The following is a 25662-nucleotide window of genomic DNA, read 5'->3' as shown; positions in this document are numbered from 1 at the left end:
CGTTTTGCAATGTATTAGCAGGCATATCACCTATAAAACATGATGTAATTGGCACAGACCTGCCAGCAAGAGCGTGGCATTTGGTTTTTGACCTCACATTTCAGTGCAGAGGAAAACAGTGAGAAAGACAGAGATCCAGATGACACAAATAACGTACCAAAAGCACAAGTAAAGGAACTGAGGCTGCTCATTTTAAAGGGTGGTGTATTATGGAAAGGGGACTATGATAACAGTCTTCGAATAGGTAATAAGCTGCTCTAAAGAGAAAAAGAACAAAGTATTTTCCATGTATATATACAACAGGTTAAACTGCAGCAAGACATTTTAGTTGCACTCTGAGAAAACACATAATGATTGTAAAGATAACTACTCATAGGATTAGACTGCCTGGGGAGAGAGTTTCGATTTGTGTGGTATGCAATTACTGGAGGCTTAAAAAAAAAAAAAAGTCAGAGCGGAGACAATACAGGGAACCCATACTGTGGAGACAGGCTTCACTGATAAAGCTGAAACCTTGTTACTAACGCTTCTTAGTCTTTGGAATAGGAAGGTACAATGTTGATGGAAATGCTCCTCTAGCACACCCTGCTCTCCTTTCCCCATTAGCGCTGATGGCAATGAAGTGCCTAGCAATTTAAATGTCACATACGTGAAGACAAATGCAGTTCAAGGCTATAATGACAGGCACTAACTGAAGTGCCATTAAGTTTTCAGACTGCTCCCTCAGAACTAACAATCTAAACAACATCACGTGCCACAGCACAGTGCAGGAAATGCTAATGCCTGTCCAGTTTCATTCAAGTTACCCACAAACCATATTTACTATAGAAATAACAGTTTTTACCTTTTTATCACTTCATTTTCCACCATAGTGCTGTCCACCACAACTATCTGCTCTGGGATTCTCACATTCACAGATACAAGTCCCAGGGAGAATAGGGAAAGCATTGCCACACACTGGCCACCAGGCCCATCCATAGGAAATGCAATCATGCCTTCTGATGCTTTGTTTTCTTGATCTTTAAATGAGAAGTTATCTGGCTGGTCTGATTTTTCAGCGTCCTTGAGCTTCTCGAGGAACTGAAAGGACTCTGTACAAATTGTACTGGGAAACCGCCATGTAAAAACTCTGGACAAAAAGACAAATTCAATGAAACATAAATCTTTCACAATCTGTTCTCATTTACTGTGTATGAACTTTAGACGCATGGTAGCATAGAGCAGGCAAACAGTTGAAGTTCCATGCTAGAGGTGGTGACCAAGTACCTTCTACATCTGCTCTCACAGTCCTTGTACTAGTTGCAGAACGTTAGGTATTTATGCACCATGTAACGGTCAGGTATATATAGCAAATAGCAAAGCAGTCATCTGCTTGAGGACTCAATACATTTACAGTTTGAGTGTCCTCCCCCACCTCCAACATCCAGGTACAGTGGCAGCACAAAGTAACTGGAGAGAAAAAGCAAGCAACCAGCAGAATGATCAGAGTGCTAAAAAACTCTTTCCACCACCTCTAAAACTTTGGAGCTGCCTCTCCTCTCCTCTCCACTATGTCTTTGTAAAGCCTTGCCCAGCAAACTTGGCTCTATTCCCTGTCCAGCTCTAGTTACTAACGGAATAAAAGGCTAACATACATGGATGTTAGCTTTGTGGCTTCAGCTTCAGCTGAGATGGGCAGGTTCTTTGCTCTAGATACTTGATGCGTATTCTCTCCTCCATGCCAAGCATGCCTGGATAGATTTTTATTTGCTCAAATTTGGAGTGACCTTTCTGAGACCCACCTGTAGTAACTCTGAGACAGCTGATAGGACATGGGTACAAAAGGCAAAGCCCGGCTCTTCTTTGGACCCAACGTGTGGTTTACTCGACGGCGATTGACCAAGCTTCTTTTCTGACACTCTAGGAAAGCCTTCACAAGAATGTCGTCCCGGTACTCCCGGTACAAACGAAATGTCTGCAAAAAACCCCCGTTCAATGTAAAAGGCAGCGTTAGCTCTGAATCCACTGTTAGACTCACCTGCTTGAGGTTTACATTAACTAAATGCACATGAAGCTAGAAGCCAGAATGTAAATGATACAAACAAATTTACTAAACTGCACTATTACATTCCTTTTATGGGCTTTCAGGCTTTTCACAGTAAATGCCAATTAAATTAACTAAATACTATAGAACACTTGACATTCAAAATGAGATCAGGCTTCCACTAGAATTATATATGTAAAAAATGCTCATCTGCAACACATTTTGGTAGATTCTTTCCATCATTTTACCAGGAACACATGCTTCTATAAGCTTGGCTTTCTAGGCTCCACTCTTGCCTGCTGATAAGATACTAAACTCTGTTTGAACTTATAACTTTATTTTTTTAAGTGCCTGACTGATAGATGATATATTTTCATTGTCCCCAATGCTGAATCACAGAACGGTCAGGGTTGGAAGAGACCTTTGGAGATCATCTAGTCCAACTCCCTGCTAAAGCAGGTTCTCCTAGAGCAGGTTGCACAGAATTGTGTCCAGGCGGATTTTGAGTATCTCCAGCGGAGACCCCACAGCCTCTCCGAGGACAGGCTCCCCAACACCAGTGTCAGCTGGATACTAGGACTGTCTTTCTAACGAGTCCTCCAGAGCATAATTCCAACTGCTCAAGTGGGCACTAAATCACGATACAGTCTGACCCAATGGAAGGGATGTGGAGTTTATTTCATATGGTTTTTGGGGATTGCTTCAACTTCACATCTTGTGATCTCAGCCTTAGAGAAAAAAGCTGAACATGCTGAAAGTCTGCCTAGAATATGTAATTTGCAAAAAGCAGAAGAGAATTGTGTCCCACAGGACGGACACAAATGTAAGTTTCTGGGTTTCTTTTCTCCCATTTGAACAAGGCATATGTCAAGGTGGGAAGGAGAAACCCTTTAGGGTTGTATGACAATGTGTAGATGTGGCACTCAGACACGGTTTAGTGGTGGACTTGGCAGTGTTAGGTTAACGGTTGGACTTTACAACCCTAAAGGTCTTTTTCAACCTAAATGATTCTATGACCAGTAAAGTCCAGTCCAGATACTGTACCTGAAATGACTGGCAAGATTTCATCTGGTTATCTGAGAGTGCCAGCGTGCTCTGAATCAGATTCTGTAGCACTAGAAAATGAATATCATAGACACTGAAAAAAAAAAAAAAGACAAACCAACGAAAATAATTTATTCACAGTGATTTTTATGCATGAGGTACCTAACTATTAAACTAGCACAAAAACATACAAACTCAGTCATTTGCTTCTGAAATAGATGCATAAAGGCCCGAGATTACTACAGCTGAGGATCATTCATGTAATGGAGCCTGTTACATTTTCCCCTTACCTTCCACTCTGAATTTTTGGATCAGTCCAGATAATCTAACACAAGAAGTTCTCTTTGAGAAGAACATCTCCTCCTCTCAAGATCCAGCACCCACATAGAAAACATACACTGTTTTCCTAATGATAACAGACCACCATTCTGACAAGGCCATTGCTGCTGTCATTTTATTCATCAAATCTATAATCTATGTCTGAGGTCTCTACGGCCCTGCAAAAGTATTTTTGTATTAATAAATTTATACGCTGCAACAAACAGATGAAAAATGTACTGAATTAGAAGACTATATGTATATTACTTTCACAGATGTGAGGGCTGACATGACCTTGGAGTCCTAATGTGGGAAAAACGGTGCTACTGCTACTCACCTGCTTAGGCTGTCCTCTTTTGTGTTTTGATTTGTGTCTTCTCCGATTGCCAAAACTCGGAATCTAGATAAGGGAAGGGAAAGGAAAACACTGAAACAAACGTAACATTCTGTGATTTTATATCAACCATGAAACCCAGAGGCTGACAAGTGCAACTGCTAATAAGGCAAGCGCTGAACCAGCGCAGGGCTCCTATCTGCTCCAGCAGCCGTCAGCACGAGTGTCAAAAATGAGAAGACCTGTCCAGATCAACATCCTTCACTTCACTAAGATACCCGTTGACAATGAGATAAAACACACGGACAGGACACAGAGCAGAACTGCATGGATTTCCTGTTCTATTGAGGTTTTGGACTTCCAGTTACCGTTGGCAGCACTTTTGCTGTAACATACAGCTCTTCCCAAAGTAAAAAAATTTACACAGGTGCTAAATTTGTTATCATAAAATGGTTTGAGACCCAAATTTTCACACTCCTCTCCAAGTGTTACTCGTCACAAAAAAGCATGATGATCTGGGGCTGAAGAATGCTATACAAGCCTGAGTGCTCTTCTGAATCAACAGTTTTAGCAGCACTGAGATGATTTTAGCTGAGCAACCAGCTACAAACTGTGATATAAAATGGGGCCAGTTAATTTGGAAAATGGTAAAGGGAAATTTTCTATTGCATTAAAATGTTACACCTGAGTGCCAGCATCTCCAATAGTGGAATTGAGGATTTGACAATTTAAGAAAATCTGACATTGTGAATTTCTGGATTAAAAGTCTTATTTAGCAAAATAGGAATGTTTTAAAATAAGCAAGCTTGTACAAATAACTGAAAATCAGTTCTACGTATTTAGGAAGCATGGATTTAAAAGAAGTGTGGCTTGTTTAATTTACTGAAACTTTTTTTTTTATATTAAGAGTATGAGTAACAGAGGGTGTAAATAACGCATAGCAGAGAAGATGTCTACTCTGAGTTGCCCTCCTCTTTCACAGCCTCACCCACACGCAGAATCTAAAGCACCATAATTGAAGTACCTGCAAAAGAGTTCCTGCAAAGTATCAGGAATCTCAAGCTTGGGATTCCCCAGGGTTGAACTGAATTTCTCTTTCAGTCTTTCCACAAACTCTTTAAACTCCTTTGCACAAACCTTAGGAAAGAGGAGATTGAAATGTTATCAGCCTCAGTTTCTTAGTGTGGGAAAAGACCCTCTACTTTTAAAGCGTTCATGGAAAATTCTAGTAGAAATAGCTGTGTTTGAATCAGTCGGGAACAGCACAGCAGACAAGGGAATGCATCAAAAAAGCTCCGTGAAAGTTGTGTTTGCTGATTTACTTAACAGTTGCAGGTTCTGTCTGTAATCACGCTCACAGCTACAAGCAACCCACCACAAACATATGTTCTAAAAACAATTATGCTGAATTAACAGTGTAAGATCTCTTGCTAGAGCTTTGTTTAAGCTTCTGCTTAAGTCTTTTTCTCTTCATACCCTTCAGGCATTATCACGTTCTCCATTAACTCTGTACAATTATGGCTTGGAGAACACCTGTTACACCAGAGGAACAATCCAGTACCTCTCTAGAAATAAGTTTTTTTCTGCTTCCAGAGGCAGGCTTTGGAGACATTTACTTCAGTAATGTCTCACCAGTGAGCAACATAACAACAGAACTGACTGGAGTTTTCTGACAATAATGCAAATTGTCATTCCTGGATAAAACCAAAAAAAATCTTGCCGTGATGTTGTCCCAGTTTTGAAATTCAAAATGGAATTGTTTGCACTGAAAGCGTAAACAACTTTTCCATTTGAAATAGTCATTGATTTAAGCCATAAAAAACTCAAAAATTAATTAAAATCTTTCGACTGATCAAATCAAGGCTTTTGTCATAAAATTTGCTTACATTCCTGCACTCATCCACAGAGGCTAAGGCAATATATCAACATGCAACTGGAATAAAAAATAAGAAATTACAGAGCAAAAATGTTTTATTGCTCAGATAACAAGGACACTGAGAAAATTAAAAAAAAAATATCAGTGCATATAGATGCTCAGTCATGGATGTTTATGAACAAGCACATTGAAAAAACAAAATTTTTGTTGCACAGTAGTGCTGTTTATGTGCCTTTGGAAAGCTGCCTGTGTCCACCTTACTCCCAAAACAGCAATGATGCTGCATTTTTACAATGATGCTATTTTTAAAATAGCTAAGGGCACACAGGAGAGATAAGATATGAAATCACAATAATCAAAACAGTGCAAGCACTCAGTAATCCAAACAGCGTACTCTATGACCTTTTAGGATACTCTCCTACCTGTGGATCTTCATAATTATTTTCTCTATTCATGAAATCTTCAATAAGGCCTTTATCTTGGTAAACCTCAGCAAGGCAAACTCTGCAACAGACACAATTGAAGGTGTTGTACATGGTTGAATTTTTGCCAATTCAATACAGATTTGATAGCACTAGTGTGCAGAAAAGTTGCAATTTATCAGTCACATGAACAAGACAAAAACATGGGAGGACCGTATCTGATGTTCAGTTAATTTCAGGAGAATTTAGCTTATACCTAGAACATAGTGAGAAACCTTCTTACTTGTAATTAAGATAGGTCTGTGGATTTCTGACAATATAACGAGCTCTTCGTCCAACGGAATGAGAAGTTTTGTCAAGGGACTCCTCAAAGCTGGCATGCATGATGTCCCGAACTACTTGCCATGGAACAAAGGGCCCTTTCACCTGTGTGAAGAACACAGAATCACAGAACGGCTTCAGTTGGAAGAGACCTTCAAAAAGGATCAAGTTCAAGCCCCCGGCCACGGGCAGAGACACCTCCCACCCGCCCAGGTGGCTCCCAGCCCCGTCCAGCCTGGCCTGGAAGATGCCAGGGATGGGGCACCCACAGCTGCTCTGGGCAGCCTGGGCCAGCGCCTCAGCACCCTCATTGTAAAACATTTCTTCCTTATGTCCAGTCTAAACCTGCCCTCCTGCAGTTTAAAACTGTTGCCCCTTGTCCTGTCACTATGTCTGGAGTTAAAACTTCAGCTTTTATGTACACAAATGATAGTTAAAACCATGATTTATTCTTAGGACCAATGAAATGTGTGCTCAGTATATAGGACCTCTACTTAATAGGCCTACTAAATACCTTTGCGTTTAGCACATGACTAGCAATTCGGCACAGCATGAGCAGACTGTCTTCTTGCACCGTCCAGGTGACACGCAGACGTGTCATTCTCTGCAGGGCACTCTGATCAGCTTCATCATGGTAGCGGAGTCTTTTGCTCTTTTCTACAGAATCCTCTTCTAACAAATTCAGAAAAAAAAAGACAAGACAGTTCTCTCAGCGCTATATATTCTGATTAATTCAGACTATCACTAGCAGTAAGAGCACCATTTGGAGTTTGTAAGAATGAAAGACAAAAGCAGAGAAGTAGCAGTTCAGAAAGTAAAATTCATTAATCTCTCTCCTAGGAATGAGAAAACAAGCACCTAGAGCATCACGCTATGGAGAATCTTTGAGCCAGCTATCCAAAGCTGATGGTGAACTGCAAGGAGTTGATCTGTTGCAGACACTATTAGAATTTCTTTCATTTGTACAGTACAGTGGTGCAATCATGATTCACACACAGGTAGCAGTTGCAGCACACTGCTGTTTTTCTCCAGAGCTAGTACAGAGCCCCAGGACACCCAAACCTCCACTGCAAGAGGCAACCCAGAGAGAGGGCCAGTACGTTTCCATTCCCTGCACTACTTGACAGTCACATCAGCTTTTGTAAAGCAACTTACAGCAGGCCTATGCATTAAAAAGAATGCTTCTTTTTCCTGATGTGTTAGTTACCTTTCTTTTTCTTCTTTGTTTTCTTTCCAATGTCTTTCCTAAGCCTCTTCCTCTTTTGGCTTTTTCCACCTCGCACTCGTCTTGTTCGATCCTGGGTTGGTTCTTTACTTATTTCAATACATTCCTCTTTCTGGACAAGTGACTCAGATCCTACCTTTGCTTCTCCCAAAATATTAATTTTGTTACCTAAAATGACACATATTTACAGTAGTGGGGCTTTACAACAATTACTTTCCACAATATTAATGTATAAAGAGAAAATGCCAAAGTTTCAGTATATGAAAAGAGATGCCCTCTCAGACCTGTCCTTTGTTAGTCGTGTCATTTCATGCCACTTCTCAGCAGCTCACACAATAAAACCCCACGTAGCTGAGGGATCATCATGTAATTGCTAAGTCTAGTGTACAGTGCACAAACAGAAGGGAACTGAGTTGAGGTTTCAACTGAAGCATTTCTTCCTCCTTAGCTTAAATGTTAGGCTATGCAGTTTTAAGTGTCTAGTCATACAGAATATTGGTCCCTCTAGACTTTCTTCAAACTGCACATCAAAAATTACAGAGGAGAAGAATTATTGTTCTATAGGAAATTATTTACATATCTATTTTACTACCACAGAAACACGCTAGATCATTTTAAGGAGACAGGAACAAACCATGTCAACAATACTGGATAAAACCCCATTATTGTCCCATATATCCAGAGATAGGGAAGGAAATTATTTATCTATTTTACTGCCCCAGAAGCATCCTGGATTACCATAAGGAAACAGGAATACCCTACATCCTCCATACTGGGTCTGACAAAGACAGTAACAGCTATTACACTGTTATAGACCCACCACCAGCATCACCACCTTACCTCCAGTGCTGAGTTGAAGGGGGTGCTTTGTTAAGAAGGTTTGGAGTCTCACCGTCAGTCCGTTTTCAGAAACTGTACTTTCCTAAGACAACACAGCTTTAAAAAATGTGATACGCAAAAGGAGCACACTGGTTTTAGCAACACTATACATTCTATCCTTTGTGTATTGTCAGAAATAAGATTTTCAGTTGAAAGGAAAAGATCCTTGGCTACGATGAAGAATTCTTTTTTCTTATTGCTACCACATATTTGAACAGCTCTAGAGCTTTTCTTAAATCATACTGTAATGACCACTAAGTTATGAAGGTTAAAAAACAGCAAATCTCCTCAAGTTTAAAAGAAATCATCATTGGAAAAGAAATGCTTAATTCTTTCATTGCTACAGAGGCCGAGCAGAATTTTCTGCACAACAGTATTTTTTCAAAGCATTTTACATTCCAAAGGGACTTCTAAAAAGGACAAAACCAAAATGCAAACACAAACATTGAGTAAATGCCTCCTACACCATATTCTATCCATCCTAAATCTGAGCCCGAACTGACTGCAATGTATTAGGAGATTTGACATTCTCAGCAAAACCCATTTCTTTTGTGCAGAATTCACTGGCGACAGAAGTTGGTCACAGATGTGGAGACAAAAGCTGAGGCTGAAGAATTGCTGGAGGTCCTGTAAACGCTGAACAACTTAGTGACAGAACAGCAGATGAAATTAAGAGTGAAATGGTCCTGCCTGAGGGAAAAAACCCAAGCAACTAGTTTTATATATACACTGACAGGCTCTAATTGACCACTACACTTAGGGTACCGTAATTACAACCAATTCTGTGAAAGTACCTGTTCAATGCTTGGTAATGGTCAAAAAGCAAACAAAATGTAAGGAATTCTTAGGAAAGGAGAGCAACACCATGCTGCTGTAAAAATCCATGGGTGGCCACAGCCTGAAAGCACTATGTGATTCTATTTCCACCTTAAAAAGGATATAGTAGAACAGGTTAAAAGAAAATCAAGAAGAACGATTAAAGGCAGAAGAGGTTCCATACTGGGAACCGTTAAGTAATATAGTAGATGCCAGTCTTTAAAAAATTAATAAATAATAAATAAAACCCAGAGGTGAGAGAGGGAAACATGAGAGATGTCTATAAAATCAAGTGAAATGGAAAGGGTAATGAAGAATGGTATTTTTCACAGCTTCCCTGAGTACTACAATTACTAGGGAGCTTAAACCACCAAAAGGAAGTGGTGATCCCTAATAGGACTTTGACCCACTTTGCTACATTGTAGATACTGAAGATTTACTTCTGTCTAATCAGACAAATTAATGCCAGAAGAAAGAGCTATTAACTACTTGAAACACCACCCCCAGGTTTAGTTGGCCTGGAGACAAACCTACAGGCAGCTGCGAGAATATTCTGAGGACTTACCACTATAAAACTCCCTTGCTTGTACAACCTTCCCTACAGATCTTTTACTGGCAACCACAGACAGGACGTTAGCCAGAACTAGGATGGTCATTCTTATTTGCCAGTATTTGGCTTCCTAGTAAACTATTTTATTTTTTTCCTGTGCGTATTTCCTTATTCTGGATGTTTCAGTTTTTGTCTGAAAACTTATGTGTTCCAGAAAGGCAAGAGGTACCATTAAGTAATCTAAATTTCTTGCTTAATAAAGTATTTCTCCTTTGGTTGAATATAGAATCAAATTCAGTTCAGACAAAATTCACATCCAGTTCTTTCACTCACTCCAGCACCAAGATTTACCACATTTGGCATTAGTTTCTTTCCAGTGACGCAAAGCCTTACTGAGATACAACTGAGAAAGCATGCAAGCAGCAAGATTTTGCTATCAGTACCTCAAGTTTAAGAATACTAAAATTTGGAAAAGTCATTACAGAATACAAATTTTAAAATACCCACCTTCCTAGTCTTATTGATGATGTAGCTTGTCCAGATCCAGTTGCGTTTTAGATGCCCATAAAAGCTGGAATCCAGACCTGCAGCTCCTAACCCATCTCCAGGGATAGTTCCATCATCAACCACCTCTCGGCTGCCTCTAAGAGAAAGAGTAACAAAATATACAGTAATTATTTTGTAGGGAGTGCCTTCTCAGCTGCTCTGAAGTGATGTGTGTGCCATGTGCAGAACCCTTTCCTTGCCCGCCCAATTTAGATAGGGCTGGGAAAGAAGAGAAGGAGAGATACTACTTCCCTTAACCCTGTTCCAGAAGTACCATGACAACAATCCTTTTCCATTAAGTTTTAATCCCTGCTATTTCATGACTGAGCTTTCAGTTTACAGATTATACCCACAGCAACTTCATTATTGTTAACTAAGTTCCAACAGCCACATTAAACTCTGTTCTCAGTACTACTCCTACCACAGAACTAGAGAAAATACCTGCTCAGATGAAACACTTTCTCAGGACAAGTGTGGGGAAAATCTCGCACAGGAACTAAAAGGCAATCATAACCCTTCTTCACACTGCCTGTCAAGCACTGGTCTCTCCAGTTTTCTAACAAATACATTAAAGCTTGTTTAAATACACACACAAGCCAGGAAAGCAATGCACTGCAATTCTCTCCCTGGAAAGAGGATGAAACTAATAATGAATAGCACATAATGGATGAACTGGTATCCTTCATGAATGAGCTACTATTAATAATTAGTGTGGTGTTACAGTGCAGAATGAAAAAAATATTTTTTTCTTCTGTATAAATATGACGCTTTGCAAGAAATCATGGAGACAAACATACTTACCAAAATCTCCCCCACCAAAAAAAACCCCAAAACCCAAACTATGAATGAGCTTTGTATATGCAGTAGATATGACAGCTCTGACAGTCCAGCAATAACAGCAAAGAGTATTTCTGAAATCCCGTTTCGCCTTATGAAAGATTGTTTGAAAGCTACCATGAAAAAAATTCAGTCAAGCTTTCAATAGACAACTCCTTCATTTTAACAGTACACCATCAATTAAATCCAAAACTTGTTTCTTGACCTTAAAGAGGGTGCAGTCATCTTCAGCCCAAGTGCAAATAGACACCGTATATCCAAACTAAAAGATACATCACCATGGAACAGAGACCATAGCAAAAGCTGACAAGTGGATTGAACAGAATTTTTTGCTATCAGTGAGGATCAATGGAATTAGGTTGCCTCAACTCCATTGATCTTTTTTTAAGATAACTTGATACATCTACGTGTAACACTGAACTACTGAAAATACTTTTAAACAGACTGTTTCTTAAGACAGAACAGAATATAAACAAAACTAAATCACTGTGCAGAACACGATATGAAAAGTATAACCGGCGTTCCACATGGCTGTCACAGGTATACAATCCTTGAGTATTCTGGCTGTGATTAGGCAGAAGATTAAAGCGCTCCAGAGATCACTTCCAGATTTCACCAGTGTGCACCAGCACCATATTAGAAATTAACATATTAAATTAGAAACAATGTGCAAAGCGCAACACAGAACACAATTCAGAGTGTGACACTGGGGAGCTACTGAAGCTACAGCATACTTGAGATAACACAATATAAAGCACAGGAACAGAGAATTTTTAAATTTTTCCTTTGCCTTAATTCTACTTCCCTCTAAACTTTGCCTTCCCCAAGACTCTTGCAACACATATCTGTACTACTTTGGAAGGAAATCAAAATCAGGTTTTTCTCATTCCTGTAGCATAAAAACCTGCTTGGTAGGCAAGCTACTCATAAACATGATACATAACTACAAGTCTTTTTAATCAGCCTCTGAATTACACAGAAAACCCCCACAACACCAACTGAAATGCTACAGTTTAAACTGCTTTTGCTATTGAGTAGCATCCTCAAAACCAGACCAGTTCTTTGCCTCCACTAGTCAAGCAACAAAGCAAGAATGCAGATGACATACGTGGTATATTCCAACATTGCACACTTTCGTTCCAGATTGTGTTTATCCACTGCTGACTCTTGTTCCATTTCTACATCTAGTGCAGGCTCCTCCCCTTGAAGATTACTTCTCTTTGAACGAGGACAGCGGACAACTCCTAAACATACAAATGGTTTTGACTATCAGCATAAGAAGACTTCAACCCATTTTGAAACCACCTTGCTGCAGCAAACTACTGCTCTAAATGGTACTAACTTTTTACCACTTCTGGATAAAACATGCTACCTGCTCACACAGGCTAATGGTGTTCTCGTTAACTAACACTAGAAGGCACTAACTTGTCCAAAATTGCGTTCAGGGCAGAAGTAATGAAGGCTGGTACCCTTGACAGGGAAAAAAAATCAGCAGTTCAGTGATCTAGGCACAGATCACATACTTTCAGACACTCAAATGTGGCAACAGTCCTCAAGAAACACTGTGGCAGGTTGTGAACGTGTCTTCAGTTCAGTTTGCAGCTCAGTTTGAAACAGTGTGAATGTTTTGCATGTCTGACCCCTTCATGTTGGAGATACATTTAGGATGTAGCAGAGGAGTCATGTGATGGGTTTATAGTAACAAAACTCAAAGGTAGTAAAATCCCCAGTTTCTGGCTTACTACTGCTTTTTGGCTGCCCATGTTACAAAGGCAACAGGGCAGGCCCAGATCTCAGGCAAGTATCTGATCTAGAGAGAGGCTCAGTATAAATTTAAATCTAGCACTGAGCAATTTTCCCCTCAAGGCTCAACATGGAAAATACTTAACTGGAACACAACAAAGCTTCCACAAACACGCAAACTGGTGAAAAAGTATCATTACCATATTTTGGAGGCTAGGAGTAATGTTCTGACCAGCCTACGAAAGCTGCAACGATCACAGACTTGTGATTCGCTACCACTTGACAAATGTGTAAGGAGCCTTTTGCACATAGCTGCTTCCATACAAAAGAAATACAAAATTACAAATAGATCCTTTTACCTTGCTGACTAAACTGCAGAAATACAGAATAGTGTTGTCTAGGGTTTCCTCCAGTTCTTTTTTTTTAATTTTATTTTTTTAATAAGGTATACTTTTTGTATCTGTATATCCTATTTAAAATGTAAAAGGACCAAGCACAAAAATAAAAACCAAAAAACGGGGGTGCCTAAACTCTCTTGACTTCCACATCTCATCTTACTTGGGCTATTACAAGGTTTAGCAACATCTTGCTAAGGAAAAGGGATCTCTGTTCAAACTAGTAGAGAGCTACAGCAAAAATATACTAGTAACCATTTTCAAAAAGACTTTTTCACAACTGGATTAAAATCTAACAGGGCTATTATCAAATTTGCTACTTCTAACAGGACAGCAATGCTTTTCCATGAAAACTGCTCTGAAAATTTCAAGTGGACCATAATTTCATAAAATGACACAGACAGAACAGTGAAGGTGATGATAAGGTACAGTTATACCCTACCCAGTGGTGTGTTAAGGCAGACACACTGCAGATCAAACCAGAAGTTTTCCACATCCTGCAGGGTATTCAGAACATACAGGCGTCTCTCAAACGGGCGGCTACTCTGCGCCAGGTTATAGTGGGGGTCACAGATAGTGGTATCAACAATCACAGCATTTCTCTTCATATACACAAAGACCTGTCAAATACAGTGTATTTCAGGCTGGTAGGGAAAAGTCATTGAAACTGCCTAATTTACAGGACACACAAGTTAATCTAGTTTAGGACTGCTTAGCATCTTCTCAGACTCCACTGCTTTGAGCCAGTATGCTGCTAGCAGACACACCCATCCCCACCCTACAGTGCCGTATTCCCAAACTTCCCTTGCCAGCGATCCAGAAGTTTCGTTTCTAGATTTAGAACAGTTTCTTTTTCCCCTTGTGCACAGGATGTTCCAAGTTTCCACAGAGAACAACTATTGACTACAAATTCTCATTCAGCATTTGAATAGATGTGTGTTGGAGCCTTACTATCTTTCTTACCCTCATAAAGTGTATGTTGGGACTGCTTTCTCCATTGCACATGCTCTCTGTTTACAAGATGTGTACAAATGTCATTATTTTACTCTGATCTGTGCCACACATCCAATGCCTGACGCCTTGATAGAAAAGAATGTGACATGCTCATTTTTCATAAAGTGCTGCCGGCCTGGAACCTCCTAGATCACTACTGTGTGCAGCGTTCAGCATTACACATTTGAGTAGAATCTTTCCAGAGAAAGGGGTAAAAATTATCTGTACAGTTTGCAATATGTCACTTGGATCTGGAGGTCTGCATACACATCTAAAACATCAGTATTTAATTATTAAAGGAAATTACAAACACCGAATCTTGCATTTATTTCACTGGACAAAACCCATGAAAAATAACAGCAAATTTATTTTTTTTTTTAAATTACCTGGTCTTTGTCTTGAAACTTCTCTGTTGGGCCAAACTGTATCAGTCCCATATAACATAATCTTTGAAGGTTTTCTACCACTGAAAAGATGTATCTCCTGCAGCAACATGAGGAGTATTACAATTAGCACTCATGAATACAGTAAAAATGATACCAGAAACCATGCCATTTTCATGCAGCAATGCCATGTTTTCAGGAAACCACTGCTTTTTGGAGATAATGAGTTTCAGAATTTCTTAAGTGGTACTTTTGTTTGAATTATCAGCCTATGGAAAACATATAATAACCCAAAGCTCAAAATTTCCTTTCCTCAAATCACAAACAGTGTTTTAGCCAAATACTAACTAAAATTTTGCAATCAAAGAACAAAATTAGCCAGAAATACCATATGTAAAAACGAATTAAACAAGGTCTGAACACCAGCAGATCCGCAGACAATTTTGTGTAATGAAAAGAAAACATGATTAAGAAAACATGACTGCTAAATATGGGCTAATAAGCCTTCACATGTGTACATACGAAGAACTGGGCAACAATCTTTATAGTTAAGTTTTTTTAGAATTACTGCGCCAAGAAACTGCTTTTGGTTGTTTATAGCTTTGGCAGAGCAGGAAATGCAACATTTCCCATGCTGCGCATCTACTTAAATGGCAAAAATCTAGAAGTTGCTGGAAACTGCTGCAAGCCCTAGTTTCTTAGAAAGAGTTTCTAAAAACTTAGTTTTGCCCACATTTAACTTCACTAAGACCAAAGTTTTTCTGTGCAGCTAAACGAGAATTATATTTTGGCAGGAGCTTTCTTTGGGGCTCTGAAAGATTATTTGACCAGCTTAGAAATACTGCAGCCAATTTGGCTGTTAGAAGTCGTAGTGCTTTGTGGCGGGCAGAAAGAGCAAAGAGACAACTTGGTTACATGTCATACTGTTTTGCATAAAACTATGAGATGGAGCCTGCAGATTTCCGAAAATAACCATAAATCCAGTTTCCCTGTTACTAAGGTGTAGCAACTAATAGGTTAGGAACTGCAAACCCGAACTAACCACAAGTCTTGACACCTGAGAGTGTTCAGCACTACTCGCTCACCAGCAACACATCTGCAGTTTTGCAAAATATTGTATAAGCCTCCAACCATCCAAATCCATACAGTTAGCAATGACTTCCCTGGGGAAACTAACGTGGTGCTGTGGATTCCACATATTCAAATCACTTTACTGTTGCTCTCCCTTCCCGTCTTCAGTCCAATCTCAATTTTAAAATCTCCTAGACGAATGGCAAACAGGGGCAGGTGTGCCACTGAGAGCATGAGTAGAAACTGAATGGTAAGTGTGAGAGGCAGAACTGGGAAATGTGGCATCTTCTGAAAGATTTATGAAGGACAGCAACATTTAGACTCTATTAAATTCTGAATTCAGCAGCAGTCAGGAGTGTGTTCTATACGGTAGTAACATCCTGCTGATGAGTTATGAAGGACAGAACCTCCCAGCTCCCAAACACTGCCTGACAGCATGCATGAATATTGTTTATTAGTTTCTTATTACCTTCTATTTGGGAGAGAAAAAAACAATTTGGCACACTATCCTTAGAAGACTGATGATCCTTGTCTTAAGTAACAAAGTTCTCTTTGACACAAGCAGGAAATAACTTAGAAAACAGTCAACCACTGTTGTTTCCTTCCTAAAACCATTTACTTTGACTCATCTGCTTACCTTTTGTAGAGGAGCTGCTGTCGGACTGACCTTGGAAGAAATCTGATCAGAGTGTGCTTTTTTAGTGGATCATTTAAAAAATCTTCCAGACCATCCACCTAGAATTATTTTAGAAGTTCATCAAAATGCAAAATATAACTAGCCTTTAAAGTCTTAAGCTTTGCTACCAGAACTGTCCACTGTAATATTTTCTAAGCAAATGCTACTGCTTTTGTAAAATGCTTAAACATTATTCTTGTTAATCAACGAGGCAGAAGATTCATTCAGATTATAAAAAGCTCTTTGCAAAATATTAGCTTAAGAATTTGCAGTGTTACAGGGCTATACATTTTTTTCATTGTGGCTGTAAAAGCAACTAACTTTTCTGTAAAAGACTCTCAAGAACTAAAGTGTCTACTCTCCAATAGCACGTTTTGTTTGTACAGACAAAAAGGACGTTTTTACTGCTTATAGCTACAGTTGATATCATCAGACTTTAAAGTAAAACAAATGTAAACCAAAAAAGCACCATACCTTGTAGCTGACTTGCACTATCTGGACAAAAAGTGAGAGAGGCAAGCAGAGAAGAATGTCACTAACAAGAGCCCATCCAAATCCAAACTCTCTGTGAACTGGCAGAGGAGGGACATAGCGCATCCATGACACATCGTCCACATATACTAGGAGCGAGAAGACTGGCTTAGATTCAGAGAGCACAAACCTAATAGCTACACTAATAGTTTTACAGCGAGTGTTCAAGCAGAACACATTTGGCAGTTCATAGCCTAGAAATCTGGAAATCATCTGAACCGCTGATTTTTCAGTCTTTTTTGAAGTGGACTTTTACTTTTTTTTCAGGTTGAACCATGGCAAAGTCTGTAGGAAAGTCAGGGTGTGCCACTTCTCACCTGTTTGATTAGACAACTCTACTTCAGTCTCCTGTGCAGAGATTTCGGGATTCACCACAGTTGTGATAATTTCCAAGGTCCCATCTGGTTGCGCTTCAAGTACAGCTGCATTTGCATCCAGCCCTTGTTTGCTGCCCTTTTTCTCACCATCACTACCTCCTTTTTGCTGTGTTCCATTTAAAGGGTGTCCATAAATTAAGTACCAGAGGAACATGTGGACCATTCTTAAACGGGGCATTTTAGGAAGAAAGCCAAGAGAACGCCCAAGTCCTGGAACTGTGAGGGAAGATTAAGTACCAAACAGAAATAAAAGGAGGGTCAGAACAGGAGAAACAGCTACCTCTGCAAAACTGATGTGAAGAAAAGCAGAAAGAAAGATAGGCAGCTGAAAGTAAATCTAAGTTACAAATATTAACTTACAAATAGGTAAAAGGTAGTAGTGCATACAAATACTCCAGTTCACAATTGTAAAGAAAAAGAAAAAGCAGCCAAGTAAATGTTGGATTGTGAGAATGCTTTAATGTAAACCCAATTTTTCCTCTGTAAAAGAAAATCCCACTCATCTGAAGTGATCATTAACAATGAATGAGAAAGTGAAAGGTGACAAAAAAGCCAAAGGCAGCTGTACCTGTAACAGGGTGATAGTTTTTTAGCTGTGTTACGCCCATTTTTTCATCAGTTTTTCTTGCCCGACTATTATTATCAGCTTTACATGAGCTTTCTTGCGTTTCTCCGCAATCAGGAGCTGCCTCTTGCCCTGCATTCTCTTCCTCAGTGTGGTCCTGGGATGTCGGTGCCTGGGGAACTTTAATCCTGTATTAAAACCACACAGAACTTTGGTAAAAATTAAGCAGAGTTCAATTCCTCCTCTTTCCTGACTTCAGGAGATATTCAGCCTCTTCCTTCATCTTTGTGCTTCCATTTCTCTGTTGCTAAAGAAAAGATTTTTCTTTTCTTTTGCTTACTTTGTGTTTATTTCCTCTGCATATTTTTTGCACGTACTAGAAAAGCCAAGTTTCCCACAAGCCATCCAAACCGCCGCTGCAACTTGCCTGTTTGCGGTGCTTGAATTGGAGATTCGGAAACGCACCTGCTCGATGGCACTTTTTACCAGGGAATCATTAGGACTCACTGAAGGGTGCACAACAAACTCTACCTGTTCAGAGCAGCAGAAAACAAAGAAAAGGTATTTATAAGACACTGGCTCTTAATCAGGTGCATAAATTATCAGTGATTCACAGACAGTTAACAGTAGCCACAATGGACTGATCCTATGAAGGTTTAGTACATCACAGAATATTAACACTTTCAGATGAAAAACTCCCATTGCTAATTTGTTTCAAGCAGGAGGCCAGACTGTATGGTCTCTGTAACAATAGACAGTTCAGATAATTTCTACAAACATCACATTTTTTTGGTTTTTAAAATCTGAAACATTTGGGGAACAAGCACTTCAACTTACAAGTATCAGGCTGAAAGGGATAAATGAAAAGCCATAGCTCATAAGGCTATGAATACATATTGTTGTTTAAAGTACACACAAAATTCAGATTAGTAAGATTTCACATATGCTCTACAGTAATTGTGCAGCAGCCAATTTTCAGTAGATTTTCTCCCCGCTTGTGAGCACTTCACACTACAGTTACAATAAGAAGTCTCAGCTTTACAACTACAAACATGCTATTTTCATAAACCTCAATAACAATGGATTTTTGTTTTTGGAAAAAACAGATCATGTTCTACAAATTTCAACTCAGAAGCTAACTTATGATTTCTCATATACTCCTGGCTTTCCAAAGGGGATTAAACAGAATTGTGTTGCAGCCTGACAGTGCAGAGAGAGAACCATGCGTTGCATAACCGATAAGCAGCTGAACCTCTCAGAAGAGAGATTCAGAGACTTTGATCTCTAGACTATTCCTTCGCCTCACAATTATCTGCAGCACAATAATTAAAAGCACTAATCTGGTTTTCACAGTAGCTTAGTTTGGGACATGCAGCTTCTAGGCAGCTTGACTGTGGGTTCTGCTACAAAAAATGAAGTCATCCATGTATTTCAGTAAAAAGGTGCAAAACCTTCTCATAGATTAGAAGTTGTGAGAAAAGCTGCTTCTGCTGCCAGGGTTTGTAAAGTCACCTTTTTACTTATGCCATCTTGAATGACTGTAGTACGATAGAGTCTGAGGAGTCCTTCTCGCGCAAGCTTCTGTACCAGTCGTATGATAGACTTTTTGCAGCATTTAGTGGAGACACCTTCTTGCTTCTCTTGATCCATGACCATCTTCTGAAGTCTAAAAGATGCAAAATATACCTTGCATTTTAAGTCCAGCAATGCTCCAAACTGCCTAAGAAGTTTGTTAAGAGGATGTAGGGTAAATAGGTATTCCCCTGCTTCTAGCAATTACTGCTCATTTTCCCTTTTGCTGTAGACAACCAGTAACTTAGCTTTACATTTCAGCTGTATTTTCTTTGTAATCAAGCTTTTCCTTTTTAGGTGAGGACTGCTGTTCTGATAACAGCAAATTCTCAATGCCTGATTTCTCTGTGTGTGGTTATAGTGCAGTTCCAAATCCAGCCTTCCTAAGGTCAGGGTAACCTACAGCTTTTTTAAGTTGTGATTACACATATACAGTTTATATTTCCACTTGTGAGTTCAGCTCAGGGCAGAAATTGTTTAGTGGCATTCTAAGCTCAGAAACGACACACACATTCACAGTACAGATACAGATATCCCATCACTTGAAGCCAGCTCACTTCTTCCCTTGTGGCAGTCTGCAGGAGCGTGCTCACACCCTATTCTCCTAATGCCTGTTTTCATGCACTTTGTCACAAATGCCTCAGGGCCTACTTCTGACTCTTTCAATCCCAGAGACTCAATTCTGAAAAAGATATGGAAGGGTATTACGGGAATGCGGACTTCAACTTTTTCAAAAGACTACCACATCCTGGTAACTAAAATTATTGGAGTGACAGCAGGTTTTCTTGGCAGAGATTGGGGAGGGGCAGAACTTTCACCAGTGCCGAGGGAACCTGTGAGCTACCCACTGGTGGCACTGAAGGGAACAGCAGAGACCTGAAATACCTTCTGAGCCTGCACTTGGATATGACCTGGTCAATCAGCGATGAGGCTGGTGCCAGAAGACGAGGCTCTAATTTTACACCACTATGCAACTGAACCAGGTGACAGCAGGTTTCAAAATTCTCACACCCAGGGGAGAATAAGGCCATGATTTCTTACTAAATTCCAATAGCAGGCAGCCCTGTGTGTATTGAAATGCCCGGATCTTATGTGCTGATACAGAAGACAGATGGTGCAATTCTATTTGTGACAACAGAGTCCTGCCAATTTGGAAGCTGGGACTCCAGAAGAGCACCAAAATTTCAGTTTCTCTTTGGAGGCGAATCTTAAAAGGCTGAAAGGCATCACAACGTTCAGGGAAGTGTCTTTAGTCCAGACAAGGCAAGTCAGGAGAAGACATATAACCATTACACATAAAACCGCAAAGAAAAGTGAACTTCCACGACTCTGCTAGAATCCTAGTGACCAATGATGACTGACTGACATGAAGTCATGAGTCTCTACAGTCCATGACGGAATAACACACGAATGACTTTTGAAACCATGCAGAAATGAAACTTATGCATATGAAAGAATCCTCAAGCAGGGAAGTGTTGTATCTTACTATGTGGCCCCAAGCACTGTGGCCTACTGCAGAGAGAAAAAAAAAAAGTTCTCTGGTCTCTATTGATGGGACACATACTGTATAAAATTCACTTGTGTAATTAACAGTTCTCTGCAGATACTTCCAAACAGCTGACTGATTGTCAAGATTCAGTAGAACTGCAACCCTCCACACCTTCTGTATGCCATCCTCTCCAACATTATAGGGTATAGTGCCATCAGGGACAAGAAAAGCCAACAACGGAATGAGCACACAGACTGCTCACTCAAGTAGTGCTTCTGCTACCAAAATGCATCAGGCCCCACCACACTGTTTTCAGACTGACTCACGTGAACAAGCTTTCAATTAGCCGGAGGTTTCGAACAGCTTCCACAATGAGATTGCGGCGCTTCAGCAGCCTGTACGTTTCATGAGATCTCTCCACTGCTGTAGCTTTGGAACGCTTTTCCTTCTTTTGGCCACATGTCTTCTAGTGCACAGTATGAACAAAACAAAAATTTTACATTAACTATTCAATGTCTTCAGCCTGATGTTGGTTCCTCACACAGTAGCATCTGAGGAATTCAGAGTTTTGATGTGTTTATTTGTAACAAACTAGTCAGTCAAGAATTATCTTTTACCTCCCCTTCACAGGCAGGGAGGCAGACCAGATGATACGCAGCACTTGGGTGCACAGACAGACATTAAGTGATGACATGTATTAAGTCAACACAGGGAATGTGGAGAGCACCAGGAAACTAACCCAGAACTATAATTTGAAGATCTACCTGCCTATTGCCTGGAATAATTTTCACTTAGAACTACAATGCAGCCAAAATATGAATGTATTTTGAAATTAAATTTAAAAAAAGCAAACCAATCCCATAAATGAACACAAAAACTAGAGTTTAAAGCCTTGCTGTGTAAACATATAGCTTAGCTCAAACAACTGTACCAACAAGAAAATATTAAGACATGTGATCTTACCTTAGGGTCTTCAAGTCTGACCTCCTCCACCACAGCCACATCCCCATCCCCAGCTTCACCAGGGGAATGAGCACAGGTGGAAAGACTGGACTCCTGCATTAGAGTTTCCAAAGTAGAATTCTCCCCCGGAACGTTGTCTGAAAGCTCATCAGGCTCTTCAAGAATTTGAGGGGAAGGCAGCTTCTTCCCCTGAGACTTCACAGCTGTTGGTTTTGAGACTGGTTTAAAGAGCAAACAGCTTTGTAATTATTCTGCTCTTGGCTTCCTGTAAGTGTTCAGCTTCTCTCTCTGTAAAAGGTACTCCCCCATTCAGCCAGATAACTGTACTCAAAAGCATTCTGCTACATTTTTCACATATTCTTCTACCCTGCTGGAAGCAGTGGTTTGACCATGAATGATCGCATTCAGCCTCTAAAAGTAAAGTTAAAAAAACAAAGTGAACTCTCTGCCATCAAATAATTCTCTCCACGGGCAGACTTAGAAGACCATGAAGGGCCAGATTAGCTTATCCAGAAAATGCTGTCTGAAGGAAGGAAGGTTTCCGTCACAAAGACTCAAGAGTTCTGCTGGAAACCTGGCTTTTCTCACAAAGCAAAATGAGAACAAAGATTTAGTATTATCCTGAAGATAATATACATACAGAATGGAGATCTGTTCTCTCTTCCCTTGGACTTTCAGAGAAGTTGTAGGAATGTTCAAGTAGTTCAAATAAATCAAATAAAAATTAAACCACCATATGCTCTTGAAAATAATGCCCCCATAAGGCTGGTAGGTAAAAGATGAAGCAATTAGCTTCAGGGGACAAGGCATTTTTATTACAATGTGCTTGGGTGAGTAAGGCTGTGGGTCAAGTCATCCCAAGCCTGTGGCTGCTTGAAAGTAGCTACCACCTTATCTGGTCTCAGCTAAGGAGTCAGTATTACTCTGCATATACTCATCCCACTTGAAAGTTCACAACAGATTTTGCACAGAGTCTAAGGCTTGATACCAGACATTTTCATCTGAAAAAACCCCACCGCTAAAAGGGGAAGAATTTTTATATGTTAAAATTAAATAAAGAAGTTAACTGGCTTGTCTGTCAGTTCCTGTGCTATTTCCCACACCTAAGATGACATTTAAACATCCCATGGAACGAAATTATGTGTTTTAATGAGAGGCACAGCCCATCTTTTTCCTTAGTGTGGAAGAAATACAAGACCATGTGCTTTCAAATCCCTTCTGAAATCTTCAAGGACTTGAAAAGCTAAAGCTCTCTGCCAAGATGGTGCGCTCTGATGGGCACAGCCTGAACTGTAAGTTATTTTGAAAAACAGAGCCCATGACACATACCTTGTCAGTTCATTACAGAACATTCAAGGCAGTCATAAAAATTACCCAAGGATACTGTTTCTCTCAGCAGCTTAAGCCAACTTGACTGCTAGCTACCACAATCTCACCACTATGCTGGTTTTCAGCCACATGGTCCTGCCTCCTTCCTTGCAACAGTTTTAGAATTTGTCTGACCCTCTGCAGCATTATTTCAGCCCTTCAAACCACCAGAAAAATTACTGAATATCCAAGGAGCATGGTGTGTGAACCCATTTCATTTGCATGGAAAATAAGGGGAGAAACGACACAGAGGTAAGGAGAAGCAGATTACCTTCTCAGTGATTAGTGATAACCACTACTTGGCATACAGACACCAGAGCAACCTTCAGCTCTGAGAATCTCCAGAGATTACCATGCTTACAGTATTCCAAAACATAACAATTTTGGGAAAAAGAGAACATCAAAAACGCATGGAAATAATCAAATAGGGGTAAAAATTAATATCTGACCAAAAACTTTAATGAAAGCTAATAGCATATTATTTTTTCTTTAATCAAAGGATCCATAAGGACAAGGTAGGGTTCTCTCTAAATTTCAAAATCATGATCTACCTTTAGCTGCTGTCGACTGATGGGTGTCATCTTGGAAGCTTAATTTCAACGAAGAATCAGAATTGGCCTTCTGACCTTTTCCTCTCTTCTTGCCATCCTTCCCTTCTTCTTCATTGTCAGACTCTGAGACCAAAGTATCATCTTCTCCAGGAGACGCATCCTCCACAGGTGGGGAACCTTCTGGCACCAATGCCAAAGTAACCGTAGCTAACTGCTCACTCCTAGCCTTCTCTCTCTCAAACTGACGGTTTAAATCACTCTCCTCTGCAAAGATGTATGAAATATACTTTGTTGTTCTTTGCCGACCTTCATCCTCCATAAAACCCTAAGGAAATAGTTGGAATGTTATTTTACCACCTTATTTCTCCATTCTTGCAGTGTTCTCCAGCAACAGCAGCGGGAAAATTTTTTAACTGTTCTCCCCTCACACCAAAAGATCCCATGTTATTCTGCCTTTTTTCTAAATAAAAACGTTCATCAACCTTAACATACAGAAATCAAAAGAATTTTTTGAAAATTAATGAAAATAAATGAAAAATAAAAAAACCTGCATTACCTGCATACTAGAATGAAACACCTACAGTATATGGGATGTAGAAAAGCTTAAGAAAGAACAAACTATACTTGTTCAGGCTGGAAATAAATTTTTTTCAGAAAAGTTTTCCTTTGAAATAACTACAACACAGAAGTCACCAGAGTGAATCAGACTTAACTGGAACTGCTGTTGCCCCATCTACTACAACAGGAGCTTTCAAGCATCCAGAAACTCAAACACTTAGTCTATCAATAAGGGAAGGTTTCATTTTCACAGTTGACTTAGGAGAAAGTATGTTTAGATACTCCAGTGGTTCGTATAGTTTGTTTCTTTTTAATTCTACAGAACTTTTTACCAAATGACAAGATCTTAGTAAAAAAATTCTCTATTGGAAAGATGTCAATTATCATGCCTTTGCGAAAAGGGGCAGATGGGTACATGTGAGAAATGACAGCTGAATTTGTCTTGTTGAAATGAAAAAATATTGAAGTATTTGGAAATAAGGAGTTTAATCACCATAGCCTCCACAGAAGTAACTGTTTTCTTCTAGAACTTACTGGTAGTAGATTGATAATTTTCAACAGAGGATCTCTGACAAGATTCTTTAGTAAAGGATCTTGCAAAATAGAAGTTGCCTTACAGCAAAAATTAAGCAGAGTGGCTGTTTTGAGTGGAGAGACATTTATGTTCATCTCCATAAAGTACCAGCTTCCAGGCCACTTGGGTTACCACTGATTACAGTGAATGACTCAGACAAGTTGTCGCAACCAGGCGAAGCAGGGCCGAGGCCAGTTTCTCTGCCCTGTCTCTTTCTGGAGGGCAGACCTGCATCATGGTGCTCAGAACAGTGTTTCTCTGGAATGCTGCGAAACAGTGCCTGGCAGAATTCCACCAGCTGGTGTGCATCACCAGAACGTGCACTCCACAGAGACAAAAAAAATGGGGCAGTGCGCATTTCTCCCCACAATCTTTATTACTTAAGCATCCAGTCACAAACCAATGTAAAATACTCCTGTATCTGGGTCAGCAAACTATTAAACGTCAAGGCAGCCAGCCAGGAAACAATAAAGAAAAGGTACCCTACAAGAGTGGATATGTTACATTCCAACAACTAGGATTAGTCCTCAGAATACAGCAGGTTAAAATCTTTATATTTTTTGAATACTTGTCTTATATACATTTTCTTCAAAGTCATACGCTTTTCAGTCTTACCAGGATTCTTTCACTGTCAGTTCTCAAATCACACTGTTTCTATCATT

General features: G+C 39.8%; 1 protein-coding gene across 2 annotated transcripts in view; it reads right to left on the bottom strand.

The window, feature by feature from the left end:
- Positions 1–25662, bottom strand: part of GTF3C1 (general transcription factor IIIC subunit 1) — a 42279-nt gene that overhangs the window by 9393 nt on the left and 7224 nt on the right. The window contains exons 9-31 of one of the 2 annotated variants that reach the window (XM_055804478.1): positions 23869–24193; positions 21950–22167; positions 21313–21452; positions 19438–19591; positions 18353–18456; positions 17929–18113; positions 17301–17576; positions 16927–17072; positions 16414–16511; positions 14709–14805; positions 13772–13949; positions 12300–12435; positions 10316–10451; positions 8404–8485; positions 7546–7731; positions 6853–7010; positions 6301–6443; positions 6018–6099; positions 4744–4856; positions 3723–3785; positions 3068–3161; positions 1782–1954; positions 845–1129 (exon numbers count right to left, since the gene is read on the bottom strand). In XM_055804478.1, coding sequence (XP_055660453.1) covers positions 845–1129; positions 1782–1954; positions 3068–3161; positions 3723–3785; positions 4744–4856; positions 6018–6099; positions 6301–6443; positions 6853–7010; positions 7546–7731; positions 8404–8485; positions 10316–10451; positions 12300–12435; positions 13772–13949; positions 14709–14805; positions 16414–16511; positions 16927–17072; positions 17301–17576; positions 17929–18113; positions 18353–18456; positions 19438–19591; positions 21313–21452; positions 21950–22167; positions 23869–24193 — 3572 coding nt within the window. The remainder of the gene's footprint in view (positions 1–844; positions 1130–1781; positions 1955–3067; positions 3162–3722; positions 3786–4743; positions 4857–6017; positions 6100–6300; positions 6444–6852; positions 7011–7545; positions 7732–8403; positions 8486–10315; positions 10452–12299; positions 12436–13771; positions 13950–14708; positions 14806–16413; positions 16512–16926; positions 17073–17300; positions 17577–17928; positions 18114–18352; positions 18457–19437; positions 19592–21312; positions 21453–21949; positions 22168–23868; positions 24194–25662) is intronic. The other variant, XM_055804479.1, reaches the window with a different exon arrangement.

This window comes from Falco peregrinus, chromosome 5, assembly GCF_023634155.1.
Source record: "Falco peregrinus isolate bFalPer1 chromosome 5, bFalPer1.pri, whole genome shotgun sequence".
Lineage (NCBI taxonomy): Eukaryota > Metazoa > Chordata > Aves > Falconiformes > Falconidae > Falco > Falco peregrinus.
The sequence above is the reverse complement of the archived record's forward strand: the minus strand, read 5'-3'. Positions and strand labels throughout refer to the sequence as shown.